Source organism: Sparus aurata, chromosome 1, assembly GCF_900880675.1.
Source record: "Sparus aurata chromosome 1, fSpaAur1.1, whole genome shotgun sequence".
NCBI lineage: Eukaryota > Metazoa > Chordata > Actinopteri > Spariformes > Sparidae > Sparus > Sparus aurata.
The window spans coordinates 19,952,596-19,977,030 of NC_044187.1; the positions used below are offsets into that span (position 1 = coordinate 19,952,596).

Here is a 24,435-nt window from a genome sequence, read left to right on the forward strand (position 1 = left end):
CTACTGCAACATCAAAGCCTTGGATTGACCTGCTGTGCCTCTATCCCTCTTTCCTTGACACTTAAACAGGCACCCCAAGCCTGCCCGCGCATTGTACCACACTGTTGCCCGGGCCCATTAACACACCAACCAGCAAGCGCACACACAGACACACACACACAGACACACACACACACACACAGACACACACACACACACACACACACACACACACACACACACACAGACACACACACAGACAAAATGGCAGTGAAAGAGAGGCCTTGCCCCCCAAATGGAGGTTATGTTTGATACTGAAGCGACAGGGCCGGATTAGCAACACTATACATGACAATAGTTAGGGTGGGTGGGAGTGTGCAGTGTGCAGTGTGTGTGTGTGTGTGTGTGTGTGTGTGTGTGTGTCTGTGTGTGGGTGTGTGTGTGTGTGTGTGTGTGTGTGTGTGCGCGTGCACAGAAAAAAAAAGCGCTTCCTTTGTGACATCACCCTTGCCCTACAGCCTTGAGGTTAAACACACCAAAAAGGTTGGCTAAGTCAGACGCTCGCACGCAGCACAGGCGCGCACAAACCCGCCGTAGCTTTTCGGAGCTCCATTGTGTGACAGAAAAGTCTGGCTGAGGGTGTAAAACACAATGGCAAAGAGAGCAAGAGAACAAGTGAGATGAACAAGTACAGTGAGAGGAGGAAAGGGGGGGGGGGGGGGGGGGGGGGGGGGGGGGGGGGGGTGTAGAGCACATTACAACACAACAAAAGAGGAGCTGGCTGAATATCAAGCTCACCGGACAGCAAAGAACATCCAGGTAGAGGAGGACTAAGTGTTTGTGGTAATGATAGTGGGGGGTGAGGCAGAGATGATGAAATGATATGCAGAACAAAAAGGAGACTGTGTGTGTGTGTGTGTGTGTGTGTGTGTGTGTGTGTGTGTGTGTGTGTGTGTGTGTGTGTGTTTGCCATGCAGGGAATAGATCAATAGCTGTACAGGCCTATTATAGATTAAAGCTGCAGATTTCATTTGGCTTCATTTCATGCTCCTTCTTTGCCCATTTCCACTGATCTCTCTGTTAGGCAGACACAGGCTGAGAGAAAGACAAAAAGCGCAGGATCAACGATGATACACTTTGACAGTTGACCAAACTGACAATGGTTCAAAGGCCCTTTTAACTTCTAACTTTGAGCAAAGCGATCCCACATTAACATGTAAAAGTTTGATAGGTGGGTTTCCAGTTTTGTTGTACGGGACTTGCCTGAGAGCTTTAACTGGTTTGATTTTGCTCCAACCGACAGAACAGGCATTTGTCAGTTGTAACGTTAGGTGGAGAGTTAGCAGATGTGCTGGGAACCACAGATAAGCTCAGCTCCATAGGCGGTGCAGTGCTTATGTCTTGTTATGTCGTAATAGTGTTGAAAATTGCGCAAATAGTACCCCTACGCTACTCAGACCACCATCGGCAAAATAAAAATTCCCATCAGTAACCAGTCGGTGGAGGTTAAGGTGCAGGTCATAAGCGTTTCAGTATGAAGACTTGTTTTGATCCGCTGCTCCTGTTTGCTTTGTTTAAGCTACTGCATTACACTGCTTATACAAACTCAACACTTACTGTATTAATTTCTAATTAAGAGTCCTCTAGTGTTTCAGTGGCTTTTATGAGAAGCATTTGCAGGAATTTGTTGCGGTAAACTCACTGCAAGATTCACAGATGTGGGCAACTTGAACTGTTGCTGCTGCCAACTTTCCTCTTGTGTCACTTAGCCGAAGGCACAAGTTCACATGTTGATAATAAACCTCGGCCAGCTCACGTCAGAGAGACGAAGAAACAAATTTATCAAAAAATTACATAGAAAATGAATCAAAGCTATACTAAAACCCACCTACATCTAATTGGGTAGCAGAACCCCTTATAGCCCAGTTCTCAGGAAATCTACCTCAATCACAGTCCAAGAAAATCTGACCATAACCTTGACATAACAGACTGTATATACATCGAAGAAAATCTGTCAAAGGCAGATCCAACAGATGCTTTGTGATCAGTGATTTTACAGATTATTTTACGACTTAAGGTTGGTGAAAAGGCAAAATGCAGGCAGATGCCATCATCCTGGTCCCTGTTAAAACTGCCTTGTTTTCGGCCATCACATATTTTGTTGCAGCCCGTCTCTGATTATCCACCCCCTACCCTCGCGTGACAAGCCAAGCCTTCACCCCCTGCCAGCCCCGTGCCACCTCCTCCCTTCCTCCTCGCCCCCTTCCACACCATGTTGGCAGCCAGGGCAGGGCAGGTGGCCAAACCTGTCAGTCAAAGCACCGTCGCCACGCGGCAATACCACAGACACCAATTACCACACAGCAGGGGCGCGGCCTGGCAACCGCATGGCAACCACATGGTCCAATCAGGGTACACAACAACAGGGACCCGAGAAGGCCAAGAAAAGTGAGTGAGTCTGTTTGTGTGTGTGTGTGTGTGTGTGTGTGTGTGTGTGCACGGCGGAACCATGTTCAAGTTATCCAAAACCGAGCCTGTGCACGTCAGCGGGTTTGACAGGTAGTCATTGTGTCTTTTTAATATCCGTTAGCTGTCTATTTAGTGGAGATTTTCAATTCAAAGCAAAATTTATCTCCATGTATCTGTTGATAATCAGTGGTTCTTATTAAACACACAGCTCTGACTCATGATCAGTTCTGTTGGTCTCACCAATCATGCATCCATGTTTAAAAAATAAGAAAATCAAAATTTGACTTATCTATGCTTGTGCGTTGTTAGTTTGTGCGTACAACACATCACAAGACAACAAAAAATGGTACTCACTTCTTATTATAGTTTTACCGCCTGTTGCCAACTTGGAGTACAAGATCATAAGATTTTTTTCTTAATGATAAGGATGATGGTTTTAAAGTCACACTGATCAAATGAAGACTCAGTAACAGATAACATCAATGACGTAGACTTCAACTCACATAGCTTTGAACCAGAAAATCACTTGGAGGTTATAGAAAACATGGGTTTTTGGTCAATTTCATTACACCGCACTATCATGTAAAAGGCGCAAGAGGGGCTTTCAATCAGGAGATGAAGCTACCAGTACCAATTAGTTTGAACAACTGTCTTTAATCGTGCCACTTTGGAACATACCTTCCTCATTGGATGGATATCATCTAAATACACAAAATGAATGTTCTAAAAGACAGAAAAAACACTTACATTATATAAAATCATATATCATAACATGAGTCAAACAGTAATTTAGAGCAGAGCTCAAACAATTAGTTGAAATTTGTCAGCTGATATGTGGCAAATCTTTTGCCATCAATCATTTACATCAAACAGTACCTTCCTTTAGCTTCTAAATTGTTAGGATTTCCAGGTTTTCATTGACCGTTGTCTTTGGATTTGGAACGTAGGTTGAAAAAAATATGTAATTGGATGATAAACCCTTGATGAATGGAAATATAATTGACATTTTTCACAAATTTTTTGTGAGGCAAACAGCTATACAACAATTGGTGTTTGCATCCTTTATTTAAAGTTCAACCCTTCTAAGAGTGTTACATGATACAGTTTAGTCACCAACAAGAGAAAAAAACAACAATTGAATCAGAGGCAACATATGTTTCACTCAGTATGCCTATTTGTAGGGAGGATCACTGTGGACTTCTAACTGAACTCAGAACGGAGCAGCAGAGCAGCTTACTAGTCAACAAGTGTTTGTATTTAAGTCACATTCGTGTAGGCGAGCCCATAAAATATCGCTGATAAAACTGACCAAATTATTCAGGGAGCTCCTTTGTCTTCCGCGGCGAAACACGCTAACACACCAGCAAATGGCGTCTGTAAGGGGCAAATATATTTTAATAAAACCAGTGAGTTGCAACCTCAATTTCATTTTGATGAATTTCCTCCTGCGGGAGTGAACCAGGCAGTGGGCGGGAGGGCGGAAAGGCGGGAGAGGGAAGTGGGGTGATGGGGGCTGGGAGGCAGATAGAATTTTCATGATTGTTATTTTTGTTATTATACAGCGAGAGAAGGGGTAGGAGGGGGGGGAGATAAACGACGTCGGTTAATCTGAGGCATTTTGTGGAGCGCTCCATTATCGGGCAGGTTGGGCACGTCGAGGGGGTTATTTTTCCGAGGGATCTTTGGCCCCGGTAATTAAGCTCCATTCACCAGGCCCTGTTCCCCAAATTAAAAATTTGTCATTAAGTGGAATTTACCATAATGCCTTTTTATCTGCCGGCGCTTCAGCATGCCTGCATACATGTGTGTGTGCAGGGTAGAGATGAAGGAGGGGCAACCAATAAGGGGTTAGACTGTGGTCACACGCACGTACAAACACACATATGAATGGCCACACACACACACACACACACACACACACACACGCACACAGACGACCAGAAAGGGTAAATTGAAAAACTGAAATAATCCTGGACAGCAGCAAGCGTTTGCATGAGCAAACACAACACCCACACACCCACACACACCCACATACACACCCACACACACACACCCTTCAATCCTTCAAATCCACAGCCTTTGGGGTAATTAAATAATGGTGCTTTAAAGTTTTAATTTAGATTTGGCTTTTTCCATCCTGCTCCTACTGTATGCTGTAAAGAGTGCGGACACACACACACACACACACACACACATAAATCCACAATCCACACACACACAGACACGCACACTCACAGCAGTCACAGTAGGTTATAGACTTCACCCTGTGAGATAGCCCTTGATGGGCAGGGTACATTGGAGGAGAGAGTGAATGATTGAAGAGCAGAATCTCTGTCTCTATAGGCTTTATAAAACAATACAATTATTAGTCTTTAATTAGAGCAGCCCCTCTGTGGGACAGGGGACAGACAAAGAACAATAGAGGATTAGAAGAGGAGCTCCTAATATGGCTCTTTTATCGCTCTGTTCCAATACAGTTTATAAATGCATCCAGCTGTCCTTTTCATGTGGCAAAGTTGGAAGTCGGTGGCAGATTTGGGAGGGAATGGAAATAAAACGATATTACCTTTTATTGTAACCAAGGTCTAAAAAATACATATACATTTTCTTATCAAGTTGTGTGAAGCCTGATTGTTCAAATGATTGATTGCTAATGACATAAAATGTTAAAAACAGACATTTTAGGCTCCAACCATGAAGTGGTCAAGCAGACCTTTGTTACACGTCATTTCAAATCTCTCTCATTTCCTTTCATCTCCCTAATGTCGACTTGAAACAAACTATAAAAATTACTAGGGACGCAATTTCTGTATAAATTATATATAAAAAGATGCCAGTTATGTCTTCAAAAAGCTAATTTTATTAAACTGTTGATTGATAAAAACAAAAGTATTACTGTGAAATAAGACAAAGAATGCAAAAATGTATCTACATCAGCATGTAATAACCAAATGTTACCTTTTTAAGATGATTAATGATTCAGACAATTAATAGGATATTAAATGTTCTATTATCCTGACATAACTCAACATTGTCATTATCAGGAGGGGAAAGAAAGCAGGAATGGAGGCCTGGTGGGATGATCAATACAACACAAAGTCTCAGAAATGATCAGGCAGTAGCAAGAGACAGCCTTTTCAATGCCAAGGAATAGAAAATAGGCGATTTCTGTGTGAATAGTAGGACAATTTGACCTGCAAACATTATTAGTCAGATGTTACTGGATGTCTAAAACCCAACAATAATGACAGAACTGCCCACATACTAAATTTTTAAAAGGATGCCATGAGTAAAACTAAAACGGAGTCATTAAGACTTTTTAAGACTGCTTCACACCATGTCTGCTAATAAAAAAAACTTCTGACTTTTTCCACTGCAAATACAAAAATATCCCTCTGACTCCTCAAGGAAAGATTCTCCACATGCCATCAGAGAGTGAAGGTGGGGGGCTTAAAATTAACAGAGGGGGGAGCTGGGGGCTGAAGGAAGAAGAGGAAGAGCAGAGGAGGAGGAGGAGGAGGAGGAGGGTGAAAGGAAGGAGCAGGAAAAGAGGAGAAGGAGGGGGTGGACAGATGGCAGAGGTTATGCCTGGCTGAAGGGGGCAAGACGGGAGGAGGCTGTTCTGGGTGTTCAGGGTGAGTGTGTGCGTGTGTGCGTGTGTGCGTGTGTGTGTGCGTGTTTAATGGGGAGGAAACACCACACTTTGCCCCCACCTCTCCAAATGCACAGCTCATCCTTAAGAAATCCCTCCATCTCTCCTCTTCCTCCTTCCACCCCCTTTTTTCTTTAATTTCCCATGATTCCCTGCTCATAGATGTCAAAGTGCATGAAATCCATCTAAATAAACATCTGACTTTTACTTTAATATCAAATCCAGTTCTTGGCTCAGTTGATCCATATTGGCTGGAGATTGAACAAAATAATTAGGTCTCTCTGCATCTGATTGACAGATAAAACCTGGTTAAGGTAAACTACAGATAGAGCCAAACAACAACATGCTGTCAAAGTCTGTAAATGTGTATGTGTGTCTCCAAAATACAGTGCAGGGAGAAATGGCAGAATGGCAGGGGGAGAGCGAGAGAGAGATAGGGGGTCTTATTTACTGTCGTTTAATTTGCTCCCCTCTGCTCCGTCCATCCCTTGGTTTTTCTGACAGGTAATAAAAAGCTGGAGCTTTCCTGACAAGCCCATTTGAATTTGGATTGAATAATATAACTGTAGGGTTTCCCACATAATGCTCTGTCCAAGCGTGCAACGGTGCACAGACACTGGCAGCCCCCTCTGCCTGCCAGGGTGTGAATTTTCTGTGAGTGTGTGTGTGTGTGTGTCTATGGTGCTTATCACTGCACACACACAGACAAACACACAGGTTCTTACGTCATGGTAGTTAATGCAACACCAATAATGAATTCCTGCAACTACCCACCATGCCACTCCCATATGCCAATCTCCACGTCTCTCCCCGAACCTCTCCTTCTCCTTCCTTTGCTGCCCAAGATCCCTTCATCCCACCTCCTCCTCTCGTCTTACCTCATCCACCACTCGCAATCCCTCCCTCCCACTCTCCCTGCCGCTCTGCCCCTCTTTCTCCCTCCTCTTGCTCTCGGTAGCTGCTGAAATCCCATTCCCCGTGGGGCAGGCTAAATTGAATTGGCGTGTTTATATGAACAACAGGGCCGTTGCTTTAATATACCTTAGAGTTTATGCCTAATGCCTCCCTGCTAATACCACTGGAGCTTGCCGCCCTCGCTCAACACACATCGCTTTTATGGAAGTCATAAAAGAGACAGAATAGCGAGCGAGGAGGATGAAGAGATACTCCAGGAGAGTGCTTGTGTTTGTAAGCAAGAGGGAGAAAAGGGACCGTTAATACATCTTAACAAGTCATCTGTTTTATCACACCTCTTAAAGATCATCCTACAGTAGAAACCTGCACACACACACACACACACACACACACACACACACACACACACACACACACACACACACACACACACACACACACACACACACACACACACACACACATCAACCCTCCAGTGTGGAGTGTGAATGAAAAGAAGAGAAGACAGAAAGGGAGGAAGATTTTTTTTAGATTAGTGAGTAATGCTGAATAAATATCCGGAGATTTGGTTGAGGGAGTCAGTCATGCTCGTCGACTTGCAAACATCCTTCATTTTCTCTCCATCTCCCCCCTTCTCTCTTCCTTTTCTTTCTCCCTCCTGTCCCCCCTTTCTCTCCCGGCCCTGTGTCAGCCTACAAAAGGCCCACAGTACAAAAGGAGAGACACAGGCCTGAGACACTCAACCCAATTACTATTGATCAGTCTGCACTCAGAGGAGAAAAATGCGCTCACCTGCACTCTCACACACACAGCCACACAGATACAGAGACACACACATATATACATCTGTCTCGATACAGAAAGTCATGTAGGGTCAGCGACGGGTGTTTGTTCGCAGCTGATTTGTAACACTGACCACTCAGTCAGGAAAAAAGAAAATCATGTCAAGGCTACTACTGTAACCAGGCTACATTACTTATTACTGTTTTCATTCTATGGCACAAAAACAGTGAGTTGTAACAGCCAAAGAGCATGGTTTGTTGTTTAATTTTCATTATTTGTGTTGCAAAAAGCAAAGCAACAACAAAATGTGCAGAATGTTGATAAATCTGCTCAGACAAAACAATGTTTTATCAATTTAGAAATATTTTAAACTAAAATGGGCGAAAAACATGAAACGAAAAGCTAGACAGAAGAGACACATTTCAAGTTGGTATATTGGTTTGGTGCTACTCAATACAAAAAATATCCTGTGTGCTATGTGAAAATAAAAAACAATAAGACACTCTTGTAACAATGAATTGAAGCCATACAGTTTTTGGGTTTACTTGTTTTCATCGTTACTGTACATTTTGGCACCTCTTTACAATGGATTCTGAGATTGTTTTATTATTTTCATGTACCTAAAACAAAACCTTTTCAGATTTCCACCATTTTGGTGGCATTTGCTTTACTTCATATTTGGGAACACATTTGTTCAATTAAAAGTCAAATTTGTGTAAGCTAGAAATAGAGACATTTGAAAACTGAACAACAAGGTTCTCAAACGTAGCTTTAATAATATTTTTTTAATTTGCTGTTGCTGACAATTATCCTGTTTTAATTCAATACTCACAGAATTTCAAAAACCTGCCTTTGATCGAACCTGTATTCTTTACTAATTGGACATTTCAGATGAAATATAAATGAGTAATTTATTTTACATTTACTTCACTAACTTTGTCAAAATTCAAATATAATTGTGGTTAGAATGTTTTTAATTCTTGTTCAAACTAAGGGCGAATGATAAAAAACAAATATGACTTTTTTTTTTCTGACTGATGACATGTACGAGTGTCACATAACAGTGTGTAAGAGGAGACCAGGAGTTGTAGGGGAACCTGTGGATATTCTAGCTGATCCCCAGGGGGGTATAAAGCTAAATCAGCCTGTAAAGACTGCGTAAAACCTGAACACTTTTCTACCTGACCAAAACCTTGAAAAGCCTGCAAAGCCCTACCCGTGGGTGTACGCACACGCACACAGACACACTCACAGTCTCACATCAGGGTGTGATGAACTCTGTGTGTTGTCGGGAAGGCTGCGCCGAAATATCAATGACTAAACTCCCCAACGAGTTGGTAACTATCTCCTTCGCTCTGATTTTATCCTCAATAATTAATTTTCTCTCCCAACGCCGACTTTGGCTTTATCGGTCGCTCGCCGCCAGAATCTCAGCATTCCATTTAACCATAATCCCCCGGATAAAGGGGCGGCCTAGGTGTGCTAATGCACAGGCATGCGTGCACGCAGGAGGACGCGCACGAGCAAAGACTTAAACTTCATTCACAGACACATTATGTTATAAACCAGGTATATAGATGGGCAGGGACGACTGGTCATACTAATGCTGGGCCATTTCTTCAACAAAAGGAAATGCACCTCACTGATAATCACCATTCCCCACATTTAGAAACATCAAGCCTCTCTGCTGGGAGTCTATATTGCAGAATCTGGACACAGAGTTTACTGTCAGCTGTGTGACCCCTCAAACTGGTCCCACATACAGGCTGGATTAGCACAGGAATGCCTATAGCATGAATCCTGACCCTGCGAGCCCGGCATAGCAACAGCCACGTAACCAGGGCTTGGTCTTGTTGCATGGAAGGATGGTTGGGAATGGGAGTGGAGAAATAAAGAGATGGGATGGATGGAGCAGAGGGAGGGAGGGGTGGAGCTGAAGGGTTAGGGGAAGAAAGGTGGAATGCGGGTATGGGCGCCGGCCATGTTGAATTTCTGTGACACCCTTTTACAAATATTCACAATATATTACCTTCCGCTTATGACCGCATGAAGATGTATTTCCTATTGATCACCCGACTGTATCTTTTTAAAACATATAAATTAATTCTGGCTATACCTTAGCATGAATGGGGGCTGGGAGTACGCTTTAGCCTTATTTAGTGCTAGTTTGAGAAGGAGACGTTCAAGTTAGACACCAGGTAATGCAACCACTACAAATATCCTTAAAATAAAAATGTGAGTAAAGTATACAATGGTCTAATAACTGATATGAGCACTACCTGCATGTTTTTAAGAAATTAATGTCCTTTTTCAGATATGGGCCTTTTCTTTCATCAAGAGCTGGCATTTGCCTCCCTTAAGTCTTTTCAACTAAACACGTAAACCCTAGTATTTAAGGGCTTATTAACTGGCAAGCTCTTGCATCCTAATGGGACTCCTAATTAGCGCTTTATTGAAGGCAGGTGTGATGGAAAGGTCAACCAGTTAAGCTTACACATGTCGTAAACAGATAGTGTTTAGTACATCAGTATACAACACACAACGGTGTGTAGAATCAGAATGAAAGAAACATGGACGCAGGGGGCAAAGAAATCAGCAAAAAGAAGAAGGAGGGAAAGTAAGTGAGACAGAAAGAGAAAGAGAAAGAGAAGAAGATGAGGGACGAGGGCTAGATTGACTGAAAATATGGTGAGTGCCTGCTAGGCCAGACCAGGCCCAGCTGGTCTCTGTCTGACGAGTGCCTTAATTAAGAGACATGGGGAGAAAGCCTTGGAATGGCCACATACACACTGCAAGGAGCCTCTGGAGAGGAAACTGCTAAACAGGCACACTTGTGTGTCTGTGTGGTATACTGCCAAGAATCTCACACACACACACACACACACACACACACACACACACACACACACACACACACACACACACACACACACACACACACACACACACACACACACACACACACACACACACACACACACACACACACACACACACGCGCATCCTCTGGGGCTTTCTGAAAAACACGCCCGGCTATTATTAGGCAACCCTTTGCATACCGGAGCAAGCATACTAACCCTAAATGTGTATTTGTGTGTTTGGGGTTCTCCCTCTCATCCTGTTGACTGTTATACTGAACTTCCAAAACACCTTTGCTCATGCTGAAGAAGATGGGAAAGGAAAAAAGGGGGGAGATGACTGAACGAACGAGGCAAGGGGAGAGAGGGGGTGATTTTGTGGATCCATGACTGCCTTTGCTCCCCCCCAACCCTCAGCCTCCCTGCTCCGCTCGCCCCTCTTCCTCCTGTTCCTCATCCCAAAAACGTATTAATATTAATACATATCCCCCCAAACCCTTCTTCTCCTCACCCCCCCCCCCCCAGCCCAAAAAAATATCACCACCCTAGGCTACCAGTTAATAAAGCCCTCTCGACGACCCCTCCCAGCTTAAAAAAAAAAAAAAAAAAAAAAAAAAAGCCAAAGAAAGACAATAAGGGGAAAGTTCTCCGGCCAAATAAAAGAAGAGAAATTAATACACTCCCACGAGACCTCCCTCTGTCCCACTGTCACCCCCCACAATAATTTGATTTCCTATTAAGTGATTGCTTAATTATAATGATTATTATTGGTAATTGTAATTGACATTTTTTTCTCCTTCCGCTACACTCATCTCTGTCCCTTCCCTCCCGACCTGCCCTTCTTAAAAGACAGGACGGAAGGAGAAAATGCACAAGGGAGTAAAAAGGACGGGTGGTGCAAATCAGGCCAAACTGAGTGGCACTTGTGAGAAATGTGAGATTTAAAATACGGTTACAGTCTCACGCTGCCCAACAAGAACATACAATGTGGGATTAAGGTGTCCAGGTTTTGAAGTTTTATCTAATCATACATGCGTGTGTTTCTGTGTGTGTATTTGTCTAGATGTCTTTTCCTGTAGCTTCAGGGCACAATGTCTGCTGCAGGTCTCTTTAGAAGAGAGATTTTTGCTCTCAATGGGATACCCTGGTTAAATAAAGGTTAAAGAAGAAGACAGGGATTCCCTATTCTATCCCCCCCCTTCACACACACACACACACATTAAACTACAGTAGGGACCCTCTGGTCTCCAGTTTATTACCCCTTCCTCCAGGCTACAGCCACTGAAAAATTGAGGTTGTATGTTTTTATATATATATATATATATATATATATATATATATATATATATATATCTATATAACAAAAAAAACACACCTCACATTCTTTCTGACACCTTCTGCAGAAAATTTGACATTTAAAAAAAAAAATCAAAACCCCACAATTCAACAGCAGCACATAAAAACCGCACCGTGTTGAAAACTATTTCATTTAATGTCACATTCTTTCTCTATTCGGAACTAAAGACGGTGAAACTTCGTTCCAGTGGGCCAGGGCACGGTTATTGGGCTCACCTCAGGCGTGGTGAGGCTGACACCGGCTGGCGCACACACACACACACACACACACACACACACACACACACACTTTTGTCTTAAGATGCACACACCTTCACACTCCAAGACACACACCATCCAACCTCGCATCACACCTTCACTTTCACTCTAAAATGTCCTCTCATTTCCACAAAATATTAAACTGTATCTAATCACGGCACCTAATAAATATCTTTAACAAGAGAAGGCATTTTAAAATATGAATGCCGTCCATCGACAGTATGATCTCGCAAGCGTGTGCGACAGCGATGGGCTGTCTGTAAGTTTAGCTGAAATATTTTCTAGTTGATTACATTTAAATGCTGCGTCTCACTCACTCTGAAGAACAAACAGCCGTATTAATACAAATGAGCACCTGCAGCCTTAACCGCAGATGTCTGTGGGTGTTTTTCAGTCAAAGTTTCCAAGAAAAAAATAGAGAATTTTCATAGATTATTTTGACAAAGATGACTTTCAGACAGGATGGCTTGTCCCCCTGCAGATGCAGATAAACGTGGTATAAATAAACTCATATCGGCACAGAAGAAAGACACTCGGCAGCAGAAGAAGCACCGCTTGAATCATAACGTCTGCAGTAACTAAAAGCAGAAGTAATAACCTGATCAATTCTGCCACAAGACCACAAACAAAGTCATAAAATGTAACAATAACCATGATATCTATAAAACATTATCAAAATGACATCTGTAATCATGTAAAATACACAAATCAATCATAGAATTGTACCATCACAAATCACGTCAACGCAGAGCTTCAAACGAAACAATTCAAATGTGGCCGACGTCATACGAATCTGAAACGGCTCACAAGATAAACCACCGTTTCATTTAACTTGGAAAAACCAGAGTTGAAACCAGATGTGCAGTTTTTTGTGCATCAGGTCAAAGTGTTATAGGTGATGGTTGGACTGTCAGGACTACACACAGACTGACGGACAGCGCGGGATGTCAAGTGTGTGTGCAGAATCCAGCCGTGTTCGAGCCACTCGGAGATCTTAGCCTAGAGACAAACCGGCCCTGACCGACAGCAACACCGTGGCCGATCCTTTTCAAGGCCTGTCTCATCCACTTTAGCTTACCCACCCTCATCTCTCTCTCCCTCCGTCTGAATCTGAGTCCTTCTGTCTGTCCATACAGAATTCTTTGGCTGTAAACTCCAGTGGTGCTTCACGTTACGGTCAGATTTTCTACCGCCTAATTCCTACTTATCTTTACTTGTCAAAACAATCATTTTTACTCTACTTCAAAAAAAAAAAGACGTAAAAGAAGCATTAAATATTTGACTGAACTGAACTGACAGTGGAGCTGTTCTGCAATGACACGAACAATAGAGGAACAATGAATAGGGAAATTAGACAAAATAAGGCAATTTATTGAGGCTTTATTTAGGGTCGTGCATACTTTTAGTAATATATTTCTTTAGGTGAGTGAAGGCGAGTTCACGGGTCAGAAAAACAAATACCACAAGAAAATCAGTGTGCCTAAAAATCTGCTCTAATGATTCAAAACAACAAATATATAAGCAAATTATAATCAGAGGCCAAATGTTGAATTCATTTTGACAAATATAAGAAGCCGACCCCAGAAAGTACTCAGAGGACACAATAATGGAAACATTTGCTTAGTAAAGGGATTTTTCACCGTACAAAAAAACAGCCATTTCATTTTACAGATTACAGTTGTCATTACATTTCAGTGGCCGCTGGCATCAAATGATTCAATCAAACATGTTTTTTTTTAAAAGTGAAGGCATCCGACTTTCAACTGAATTTCTGCAATTTATTTTGCATTTGCTAATATTAGGCCTACACAGTAGTCTCATCTAATTTGCATTTCCTCTGTAAAAACTGGATAATACAAGTCAAACTATGGCACAGCGATTTCATGGTGCGTGTGTGTGTGTGTGTGTGTGTGCCTGTTCAAACACACTGTGTGGTAGTGTGGGTGTGGCGTTACACCTCGTGTGGCACTGGGCAGCCAAGATAAGAGCTGATCCTATCCATGCCTCCCTTCTGCAGTGCCTGCCCGCCCGCCCACCCACACACCCACAACACACACACACACACACACACACACATGCAACACACTCACACAAAACACACACTTAGTGTGGTACCCAACATGCCATTGTAATCTCATTTTACAATCCCGATGCCCACAGCCGCAAATACACAGAGAAGCCAACTAAATCCATATTCCACTCATTCGTACAGTACACTGGCCTTTGAGTTAAGATTATACACTTCACAATATACAAAAGGCCAACTGAGGTCTCAGAGTGCAAGAAGCTCCAGGCCCACAGCAGCATCACTCATTAACACACATATGACGGCAAAGAGCAAAAACACTTATAGCACTGGTCTAACATAGACTGTACGGAAATTGTTGTCATGTGTAGGCAATGTAAGCAGCATGACAAAACTGTGAAGGACGATACAGCAGAGAGAAGATTATGCGAGAGGAGAGGAGAGGAGAGGAGAGGAGAGGAGAGGAGAGGAGAGAAGAGAAGAGAAGAGAAGAGAAGAGAAGAGAAGAGCTTACCTTACTCCTCTGTGAGATAGAAAGAGCTAACCTTGGGCTGCAAACACACAAACACACTCACTTCTCTCTAATTCACCAAGACTTTCAATGAAGCACACACACACTTTCTGACACACAGACACACTCTGATGTGATCGGCCACCCCGATAGCGAGCCAGAACTGACTCTCTAAGCCTCAAACAAAGTTTGGTGTGCACTGACCAAAACCGAGGGGACAAAAAAAAAGGGAAAGAAGAGAACTGGGGGGAGCAACAGAGAAAAGAAGAAGAAAAAAAAGTGTGACCACTGAGTGAAGTTTAACCACTTATGATTCAAGCACACCCCGCCTACACCCTGCATTCATTCACGGGCATGTACACGCACACCTCTCCGGGTGCGAGAGGCACTGAGCTGGATTTTGGGAAGCCCTGCTTTCTCTCTCTTGTTCCATCTGGTTGCTGCTGCATGGCTGCCGGACAGGCAGACGGCCCTCGCTCATCCCCCTTTTCTCTACTATCTTTTCTCTTTTTCTTATCCAGTGTCTCTACAGATCCACCCACCAAGCAGCTGCCCTCTGCACAGCCAGGTGACAGATAGCTGCCGAGTGTACATGTGTATCCGTGTGTTTGATAAAAAAAAAAAGAAAAAAAAGAAAACATATGTGAGGGGAGTGAGAAAAGATTAGATTGTAAAAGTATGTGAACAAGTGACACCATGTAGGAGAGACAGAACGAGAAAGAGGATGAAAGGATTCAATTTCTGTAGACTAAGTGTAGTGAATGTGATTTGATGGTGATGCTGAGATGGGCTTTAGGCGTACAAATACTATTAGTCACTGTTGTGCAAACCTGTTACTCACACACACACACACAGATACACACACACACACACACAAATGTGAAAAAAAACAAGCCAGGCTCCCAGGCTACAGCAGTCGACACAAAACATGGCATATAAAAAAGAAATCAATCTTTATATCCATCCAACAGCCCTCGGTTACGGATGCAACGGTTATTGTAGTCGTGAAAATTTGACTAGCCATATCTCATGGAGCTAAAAATTGGCCTTCTCTCTCCAATTCTTTGTCAAATCAAAAGGGTACGTGAAACAAATTCCCAGAAAAGTATAAGTCAGTATACCATCTCGGCATGAAGCATAACCAAACTGATGCCAGCAAAGGTGACAAGAAGGGGAATAATCAAAACTGTGTCCCAGTTCCATACAACATATCCAGTGTATATAGTATGTACTTTAAAAATTATGGAATATTTAAGCTGACTGACTCTAATAAAAAGGACAGTTTGGAAAGGCACTACAGCCATAGATGATTATTTTCACAATTATTCATTTTGTTAATAAAAGGGTAAAACTTCCACAAGCTGTCTCACCACCAGCTTTGTTTATTCTTTGTTAAATGTTAAATGGGTTTGACAAGCTCCTCCATTTGTGCAATTCATTATGGTAAAAGGACGTGAATCGGCAAAGCTAAATTCAGAAATCATATGCACACTGTTTTAAGTATACTGAAGGACCACGGTTGGCAGGGGTTCCCCAAATGCTTTAGCAGTGACCCTAATTTACCTTATTATCAACTGATTTAGCATATCACTCGCCAAGACATTTAATTATTATATCTTCTTTGTGAAACTGCGCCTCTGATGATGTTTTCTTTCTGATGAACTCTTCTTTCTGATAAACTCAGCAGAGGTTATCTTGTTATAAAAGACTATGTGAGACATATTATATATTTTTCTAAATGTCAACAAATCGCACTAAAAGATCATAATCAGCAATGTGTTTGAAGATATATAACCAGGGTTCAAGATTAGTGTGAATGATAATTTTTTACGTCATGATGATATGAAATTTCTTGGGGTTTGCACCAAACAAACACATCTAGAGAACAACATTTTTAGGCCTCAACGTCTGCAGCTCTTTCTCGATGATGCTGTTTTGCCAGATATTTTACCTTTAACTAAGGATTGCACACTCCTGTAATTTGGATACATTTCAATAATACTTCAATTAATTGTGTAGCTCTTCTAATTTTCTAAAACAGCTGGACACTATGACTATGTTTCTCAAACAGAAGTAAACGGTGCAGGTCAAACATTCGTTGGGAACTATTTTCAGCTGTGAATTCACACACATTTAGTGAGCTTTTGCCACAGAAGGTGCAAATGAAAATAAACTACAGTGTTTATTTTCAGTATAATGAATGAACATGCCATGCAGTGAAATTATTTGGCTTACTGATGTGTTTTAAATCATGGATACCAAGGAATAAGCTATATCAGGCTTTACCTTTACAACTCTTTGTTGGATAATTTCTAGTAATGCACGACAGGGAAAATGATTTTGCCACAGTGTGAACACACACTACATACTCAAAACCTGGTTAGAATATCTGTTTAGTGTAGAATTAGCTCCAAGCTCAAGACTACGGAGGCTCATTGCTCAAATTTCCTTCCCTTCAATTCTTCTTCTTTTTTTTTTTACTAAACCCTCCCCCATTCCTCCCACTTTAAGACCCCTTCCTCACCACACCCATGACCCCCCATGTGCAGACATGAGGTCAAGCTCCATAGATCACAGAGAGAAGCCAGACGAGGAAAAGAGAGGGGGAAAGAGAGAGAGAGAGAGAGAGAGAGAGAGAGAGAGAGAGAGAGAGAGAGGAGAGAGAGAGAGAGAGAGAGAGAGAGAGAGAGAGGCAGAGACCTAAAATCCTCCTTTCCTCCCAAAACCAGGCCGAAACCTCAAGCCTTCCCACCAGCTCTAGACCCCCTCCTTAACCCAGTTGTGTGTAGAGGAGGCAGTGAGCACTCTTGCAGAAACATCAGCCCAGGGAAATTCAAATGAGGAAGAAATGGTGAGAGAGACACAGAGAGACGGAGGGTAGGAGAGAGAGAGAGAGAGCACAATAGTGAGAAAATAGGATAAAAGAATGAGATGGGAAAGCGTTAGGTAAAAGAGAGGAGGAGGGGGGCGAGCGGGAGAGGAGCTGGAGAGGTTGCTGAGGCTGCAGGTTAAAATAATGTGTAGATCTGAAGAGATTTGCAGGGAACGTTTTTATTCATTTTTTGATTACTCCCATCTCGTCCCGACCTCCCCTCCCCTCTCCTCCTGCGTTGTTGTCTCTCCGTTTGTTTGTTTTTGGCATTAGTGTTATGACTGTTGCTATGCGTGTGTATGTACACATGCATGCTGATTAGAGCTGGAATATTTTATAAACACAAATATTCACACTCGCACAAGCACTCGCGCACATATCAATACATAATGCACACAAACATACTTAAAGATGCATCAGAGAAGCAAGCTGCTGGACAGACAGTGCCGAGAAATGCTCAGAGCTTACAAATTTGTGAAACATGCAGAAACAGATGCTGCATATGTGCATACAAACATGCAAGCAGACAGATTGTTCACAGCGTAGCCCATCGCTGTGCCCTCTCTTTATCAATGTTCTGCAGGTAGGTTAAGGGTTCTGAATGAGCTGGACCGTACAGAATTACTCACCGCTTCCATTCTCCTGGTCACACACATTCAAATCCAACAAAAACATATCACAAAGGCCTGAATGCTGCACAACACACCCAGTACTAACAGTACACATAACGCAGAGAAACAGAAGACACACCTGCACAGCTGTCAAAGCCTTCCTCCAGGTCGAGTGAGATGGAGTCCTCTCCCTCCAGGTTAAGTGAGATGCTTTGGTCTCCAGCCTGATTACCTCGACCCAGGATCATCCAGTTCTCCAGATCTTCCGAATCAGAATCAGACTCTGAGCTGCTAATGTCCACAATCACTGGCTTACGAAGACTCCTCTTCCGTTTCTGGATTCCCTAGATGACCAAACAACAATATTGTAGATCACACAAAGCTTTGAGTTGCACCAGAATGCATCCTTTACTGAACTTATAATATCTCTAATAAGATAAGAACTAAAAGTAAAAGAAAGATGTGTCCTTTGTAGAACATTATCACCTCAATTGTTTAACTTTCAGGCAACGCTCAGCTTAAGTAGCAAGTAATTTATGTGCATTGCTACATGCCCCACGGATAAAGTAGCTGTAGTTCAGCAGCAATCAATCAGCTAGTTGAGATTGGCCACTGGACAGTGACAAAAAAAAAACAGCCACTTTGAATTCAGACTAAAGAAAATACAAATGGGAAACAGCAGGTCAGAAACACGTGGCCTTCTCTTAAAGATTGCTTTAAGACAACTGGGTGCTGAAGATAGAAGACATAAAGGTCTCTAATGTTTTCTTGTCAACTAGAGTTATATGTGTTTTTCTGACTTTGCAGTTACAATGGAGGAGTTATGATGAAGAAGGCAATTCTAAGTGCTTTACACAGGCCAAGAAATGCATTAGAATGATGTTCAAATAAAAAAAGCATACATGAGAGAGAATGTAAAGGCTGAGTAAGAGTGGCCTCAGAATTGAACCCTTGGCGACTCCATATGTCATGGTGACCTGCTCAGATTTATGCAGGATGCATCGTTTTCAACAAATTGTTGGAGCTAACGTTAGCTTAAGAGCTAGTTATGGCTGGCAAAATGCTTTTGTCCAACACTGTCTAAAATCAGTGATTGCTTCAGAAATATCCTACGGTAAATATGCCACCATTTGTGCTGTGCATGAATGGAAATCTTTGAAGTGTAACAACAATAATTGGGGCATAGCAAGAAATACATTTTCTTGTACACAAGAAGTCACACTCAGCATACAACTCTTACCTGTTGGGCAGGGGTGGAAGTCTGCACTCGCTGTGAGCTTTGCCCCTTTAGGGCACAGATACCTTCTTCGTCATCATCAGCAGTGTCGTCAGAGATGGAGATGACATTAGGGCTGGAGTCAATCACGATGACTTCCTCGAAAAAAGATGAAGATGACCTCTGATCTTTAGGGGTACTTTTCCTCTTTTTCCCCCTTTTCTCCTCGATCTCCTTCCTCTCCTCCTTCTTCTTCAGGTTTTGCAGCAGCTTGCTTATATCAAGTGACGGAGACGTACTTTCTCCATTGTGTTTCCGTTCTCTGTCAACATCTGCAGACTTCACAGGAACCTTAGGCTGCTGGTTTTCCCTACAGGCCGCTTCCTCTTCTCTGTCCACCTGCTCCCCAGTCTCCCCAGCATTAGAAGAGTAGTGGAGCTGGCTATAGAGGTGGAACTCCAGCTCGCTGTTGGCCTCTGACTCGTCGGAATCCCCATCACCCTCTTGATAGAGATCATCCTCCAGCTCCTCTCGATCCTGGTACGAACAGTACATCACTCCAAAACACACTCAATGAACACACACACATGCACACAGTCACACACACACTTGCACTTGAGCAGGCAGTGAGCTCAATGGCTGAGGCCCACTGCAGGGGAAAAAAACAAACAACCAAGAAGAGTTATTATATTCATCCGATGAAAGTATTACTTAATGGCAACAATATTGTCATGGTACAATTTGTAATTAAGTACATATAACGTAACACTAAATGAAAATGAGTCTGACATAAAACATTAAGCCTGTTGACTTTAATCAGTAGGGCAGCCTGATAAATTGAATTTTCATCGTCATTGCGATATTAACATGTGCAATAAACACATTGCAAAGGACTGCCTGACAGGCGATGAATAAGAAAATAATTTTGTTTACATGCGCCATGCATGCACCTTGCCAACATTTAGCCTATCAGACGGAGCCCTGGATACAAGGGCCAATCAGATGAAGCCCCAGCTAGCCGTTAGCTTCCCTGACAAAATGAATCGGCATCAGTTTGGTGGTGATTGCCAGGTTATGATGGCTGAGGGAGGAGAGAAAAGCGATGAAAATGTGGTTGACGAAGACCTTGTGGTGAAGAGAAACAGCACTTCCGCTATATGGACTTATTTTGGATTCAGGAGAGACAACGTGTTACAAACACAGGTACTGTGTAAAACATGGCAGCAGTTGTTGCAACTTCTAGAGGAAATACAACCAACCTCCATCACCACCTGCAGTACAACCATAAAGACCTACACAAACAATTCAAAACAAACATTAGCCATCATTAACTGTATAGTTAATAACATGCATAATATAACTTCGATATTTGTTTGTTATTGTTATATTTGTTATTGTTTGTTTGTTTATTTATTGCAAGTTTTATCATCATCGCAATATTGAACAGTGTTATCGCACATCGCAGATTTTCCTCATATCCTGCAGGCCTATTAATCCATATAAAAATATCCATCACATGCAAACACAATTATGTCAAATTTGATCTCAGGACTGAAGATTAGGTGACCACAGAGCAGCATCAATTACAGTAAGAGTGCAGACTTTGTTCTTGTTCTGAAATCCTTAAGGGCTTGTTAACAAAGCTGGGAAAGAGCACGGATCAGCTACACTCATTTCTTTTCACCTGTAGACCGTTTTTTCAACGCTTTGGTGCTAAGAGACAGCTTGGATCCAGGTTTATTACCTGTTAGGCTAGGTGATGATGTCAACAAACACTTTAACAAGGCATGATCTTGAACCCACTTTGAATGACAATGTTAGAGACTGTGAAATTATCTTCATTCTACACCCACCTAACACACACTATGTTGCTAATTTTCCCAATCTCTGGGTCTCTCTCTCTCTCTCTCTCTCTCTCTCTCTCACACACACACACACACACACACACACATACACAGGACAGAGAAGAGGCACTGGCCCATTGCTCTGTCCAGTCCTGCGTGTCTGTGCCATGATGGCTGGAGATGATTGGCTCCCAGACCGCACACACCGCAGAAACGCCACGCTACACGGTCATAAGCCGGCCACTGGGGATTAAAGGGACAGGAAGAAGAGTCTTCCTAGCTGCCGAGGGAGCGCAACAGTTCTGAAGTTTAGCAGTGCACAGAGACCTGGAGCTGACAAATGTCTGAGTGTGTTTTACAATGGTGGAATGTAAAGCACTTACAATTCTAGGCACAGTCATGGTCCACCAGCACAGGTGTGCTCGCTTCATCTGCCCAATTAAAGAACAACTCAGCACTATGTGCTTATATACAGACTGTACTGACTGACATGTCCCAGATTCTCCTGTTAGTTTGGTTGTATCTGTTAAGGTGGGACAGCCCAGGCCATCATAACTCTAATGGCGTGTTCCCACAGAAAGCAAAGCAAGTTTTTTACGTGTCAAGATTACATAAAAGTCCAAGCCAAGACAGAAACAGCTACAAATTCTTGTCTCTGCATGTCTGGTGACAAAATTGACATAACTTTCACAAATTTGTATTGAACATTCAGCGAAAGATTCACATATGTGGTGGGGTTTCTGAGTGTTATGTATGGAGGGCCGGGCCGAGCAGTTAGGGGCAAAGGCTGGTCATCTGCTTCTCCCAGCCAGCTCTGGAGGAGGGATCTGTGTGCAGAGCCAGATCATGTGGAGGAATAAACACACAGAGGACATTGATTGCTGGTGGGAGGAATTACTTTCCAACTTTTGCGATAAAAAAGTGGATTTATCTTTCCTCCTTTTTATCAACCTGACTGCAGCAGCGATCCACAGAGGTGACTTCCATTACGTGTTATTCATGGCGTAAGGTGACTGCTGACTGCAGCTTGAAGGGAAATGTACTTGATGTTTTTTCCCCCCAGAGAAAGGGGAAAAGAAAAATCTGGTTCGACAGTAAACTGATGTTCAACACACAGGCAGGCACACACATCTTCTATGTGTGGCGTTGGTTGCTAGCTTATTGCTAATGTACAGTTAAGTGTTCTGGCTGTTTGGGGCAAATAAACACTTGAGCATGTAATGTGATCAAACACAAATGATACCACAATCAAACTCACACAACTAATGCAAGGCGGAAATTCACTTCATGTACGATGTGACCACACCATAACACATTTTGACATGCCACAGTAGGAACAGCACAGGTGTGAGTAGTAAAATAAATTATGGCTGAATTCCATTTGGCAGCTTTTGTTTCAGAGGCCTTGTTTTGTGCCTGCTGACTTGCTGTCAGACTGTTACGTTTTACTGGGATGCTTGAATAAGTCATCATTGATATGAGCAACACTGGGTCTTTTACAATCTATCGGCCAACCAAGCACATCCAATTAGGTCAACGCCAAACAAACACTTTCGATAGTACTGAAACAGGAAGTCCAATCAACCAGTGCAGCTTAAAACACCCATCTTTACTCAAGTATTTTATTTTCATGACACTTGATACTTCTATTCCACCATATCACAGTAATGTCTCCACCTGCAGCTAAAAATTGCTTTGTAGATTAATATTTTAAGTAGAGAACATGTAATCTGTCTTACAAATTATGATGCAGAGTTATAGATTATTCTACCAAAAAGTAACATAGATATGCTGTTTACATCTAACCAAATTAGTTCTCCCTCAACTGGATGCATGCTAATGCATTGATAATACTGATCTATTATCTAAAAATATAACAGGGGTCAAACAGCATAATGAGCACTTGCTATTTTAAATGCAACTGGACTTTTACTTGTAATGTGCAGTTTGTGTAGGTGCAAGTATTTTGATGATGTAATACTGTTATTTATTTGGACATGTCTAACATGTTTACAGTATTTATGACAGGATTCAATCAAATCACCGGGGTTAAGTCAGCGCATATGAGTAATTTCCTTGAAACAGGTGATTTTAAGAGGGGCTACTGTGAAAATAAATGTGTGAATTAACTGATATGAAGATTTTGGACTGTCATGGTGTAAGGTTGTTCACTGAAACACACATGAGAGTGACAAGGTGAGGTCCCTACCATACAGCCCACAACTAATGACACAAAAAGTACAAGCGTACCCGCAGAAATCACATTTTAATGAGCAAATATGCAGTTTAACTGTAGTTAGCCTGGTGGTAGCCACGGCTAGCTGCGTGCTAGCATGCTAGCAGGTAGGCTAGAGGACAAGTTAGCTCTGTGGGACGCTACCGTGAAGTGGCCTACGCTTAACTCGACCAGAAACAGAGAAACATTCAAGAAACTGCCCCTGAGATGTGACTATTTATGTTAACTTCCACCTGTCGACAGTCAGTGGTTAGCATGTGTCCCTCCTCTCAGTCCACGTGTTTATAAGCAGCAGAGCAGCCGGTCGGATGTAAACAATGAAGCACTTCAGTCACAAACACGCGTGAAAAACAATAAATCCGTGGGAGTAAGGTAACCCTACTCAGAGCCACCACTGTATATGTTGAATGTTTAATGTCAGGAAGCATGAGCTCACCTTTATCCAACAAACTGGAGAGCTTTCAGGTGTCCGGGCTGCCCTCCTGCTTCCAGTCAGAGGGACACAGGCAAACAACTTCCGGGTTCGTCAGAGAGAAATAGGTGGGCCGACCGGAACGTTTCACCGCGTGCTGCTGTGCTGAGGCTGTCACTATGGGGATACTTGGGAACCCCTAAACCCAGGTAATTAATGTGAAGTTTGATTAGATTAAAGTTTAAATGAGGGATTTCTATACGTTTCAATTATGCTTGAAATTAAGGCAAAGCTTTAGCCATGATTTTAGAAATATTGTCTGTCAGTGTCCCCGTAATTCTTCAGCCCTCATCCAAGAACACGTGGTCTTCACCAGACTCCATAAAAAGCTTGTATATTTTATAATACTTTAAGACGCTCTTTGTTCCCCCCTAATT

General features: G+C 42.5%; 1 protein-coding gene across 1 annotated transcript in view; it reads right to left on the bottom strand.

The window, feature by feature from the left end:
• Positions 1-24,165, bottom strand: part of zcchc7 (zinc finger, CCHC domain containing 7) — a 52,670-nt gene extending 28,505 nt beyond the window's left edge. Inside the window, exons 1-3 of the mRNA XM_030430721.1 lie at positions 24,023-24,165; positions 19,531-20,155; positions 18,430-18,634 (exon numbers count right to left, since the gene is read on the bottom strand). Of these exons, the coding sequence (XP_030286581.1) occupies positions 18,430-18,634; positions 19,531-20,061 (736 nt within the window). The 5' untranslated portion in view covers positions 20,062-20,155; positions 24,023-24,165. The remainder of the gene's footprint in view (positions 1-18,429; positions 18,635-19,530; positions 20,156-24,022) is intronic.
• Positions 24,166-24,435: the final 270 nt, after the last annotated feature.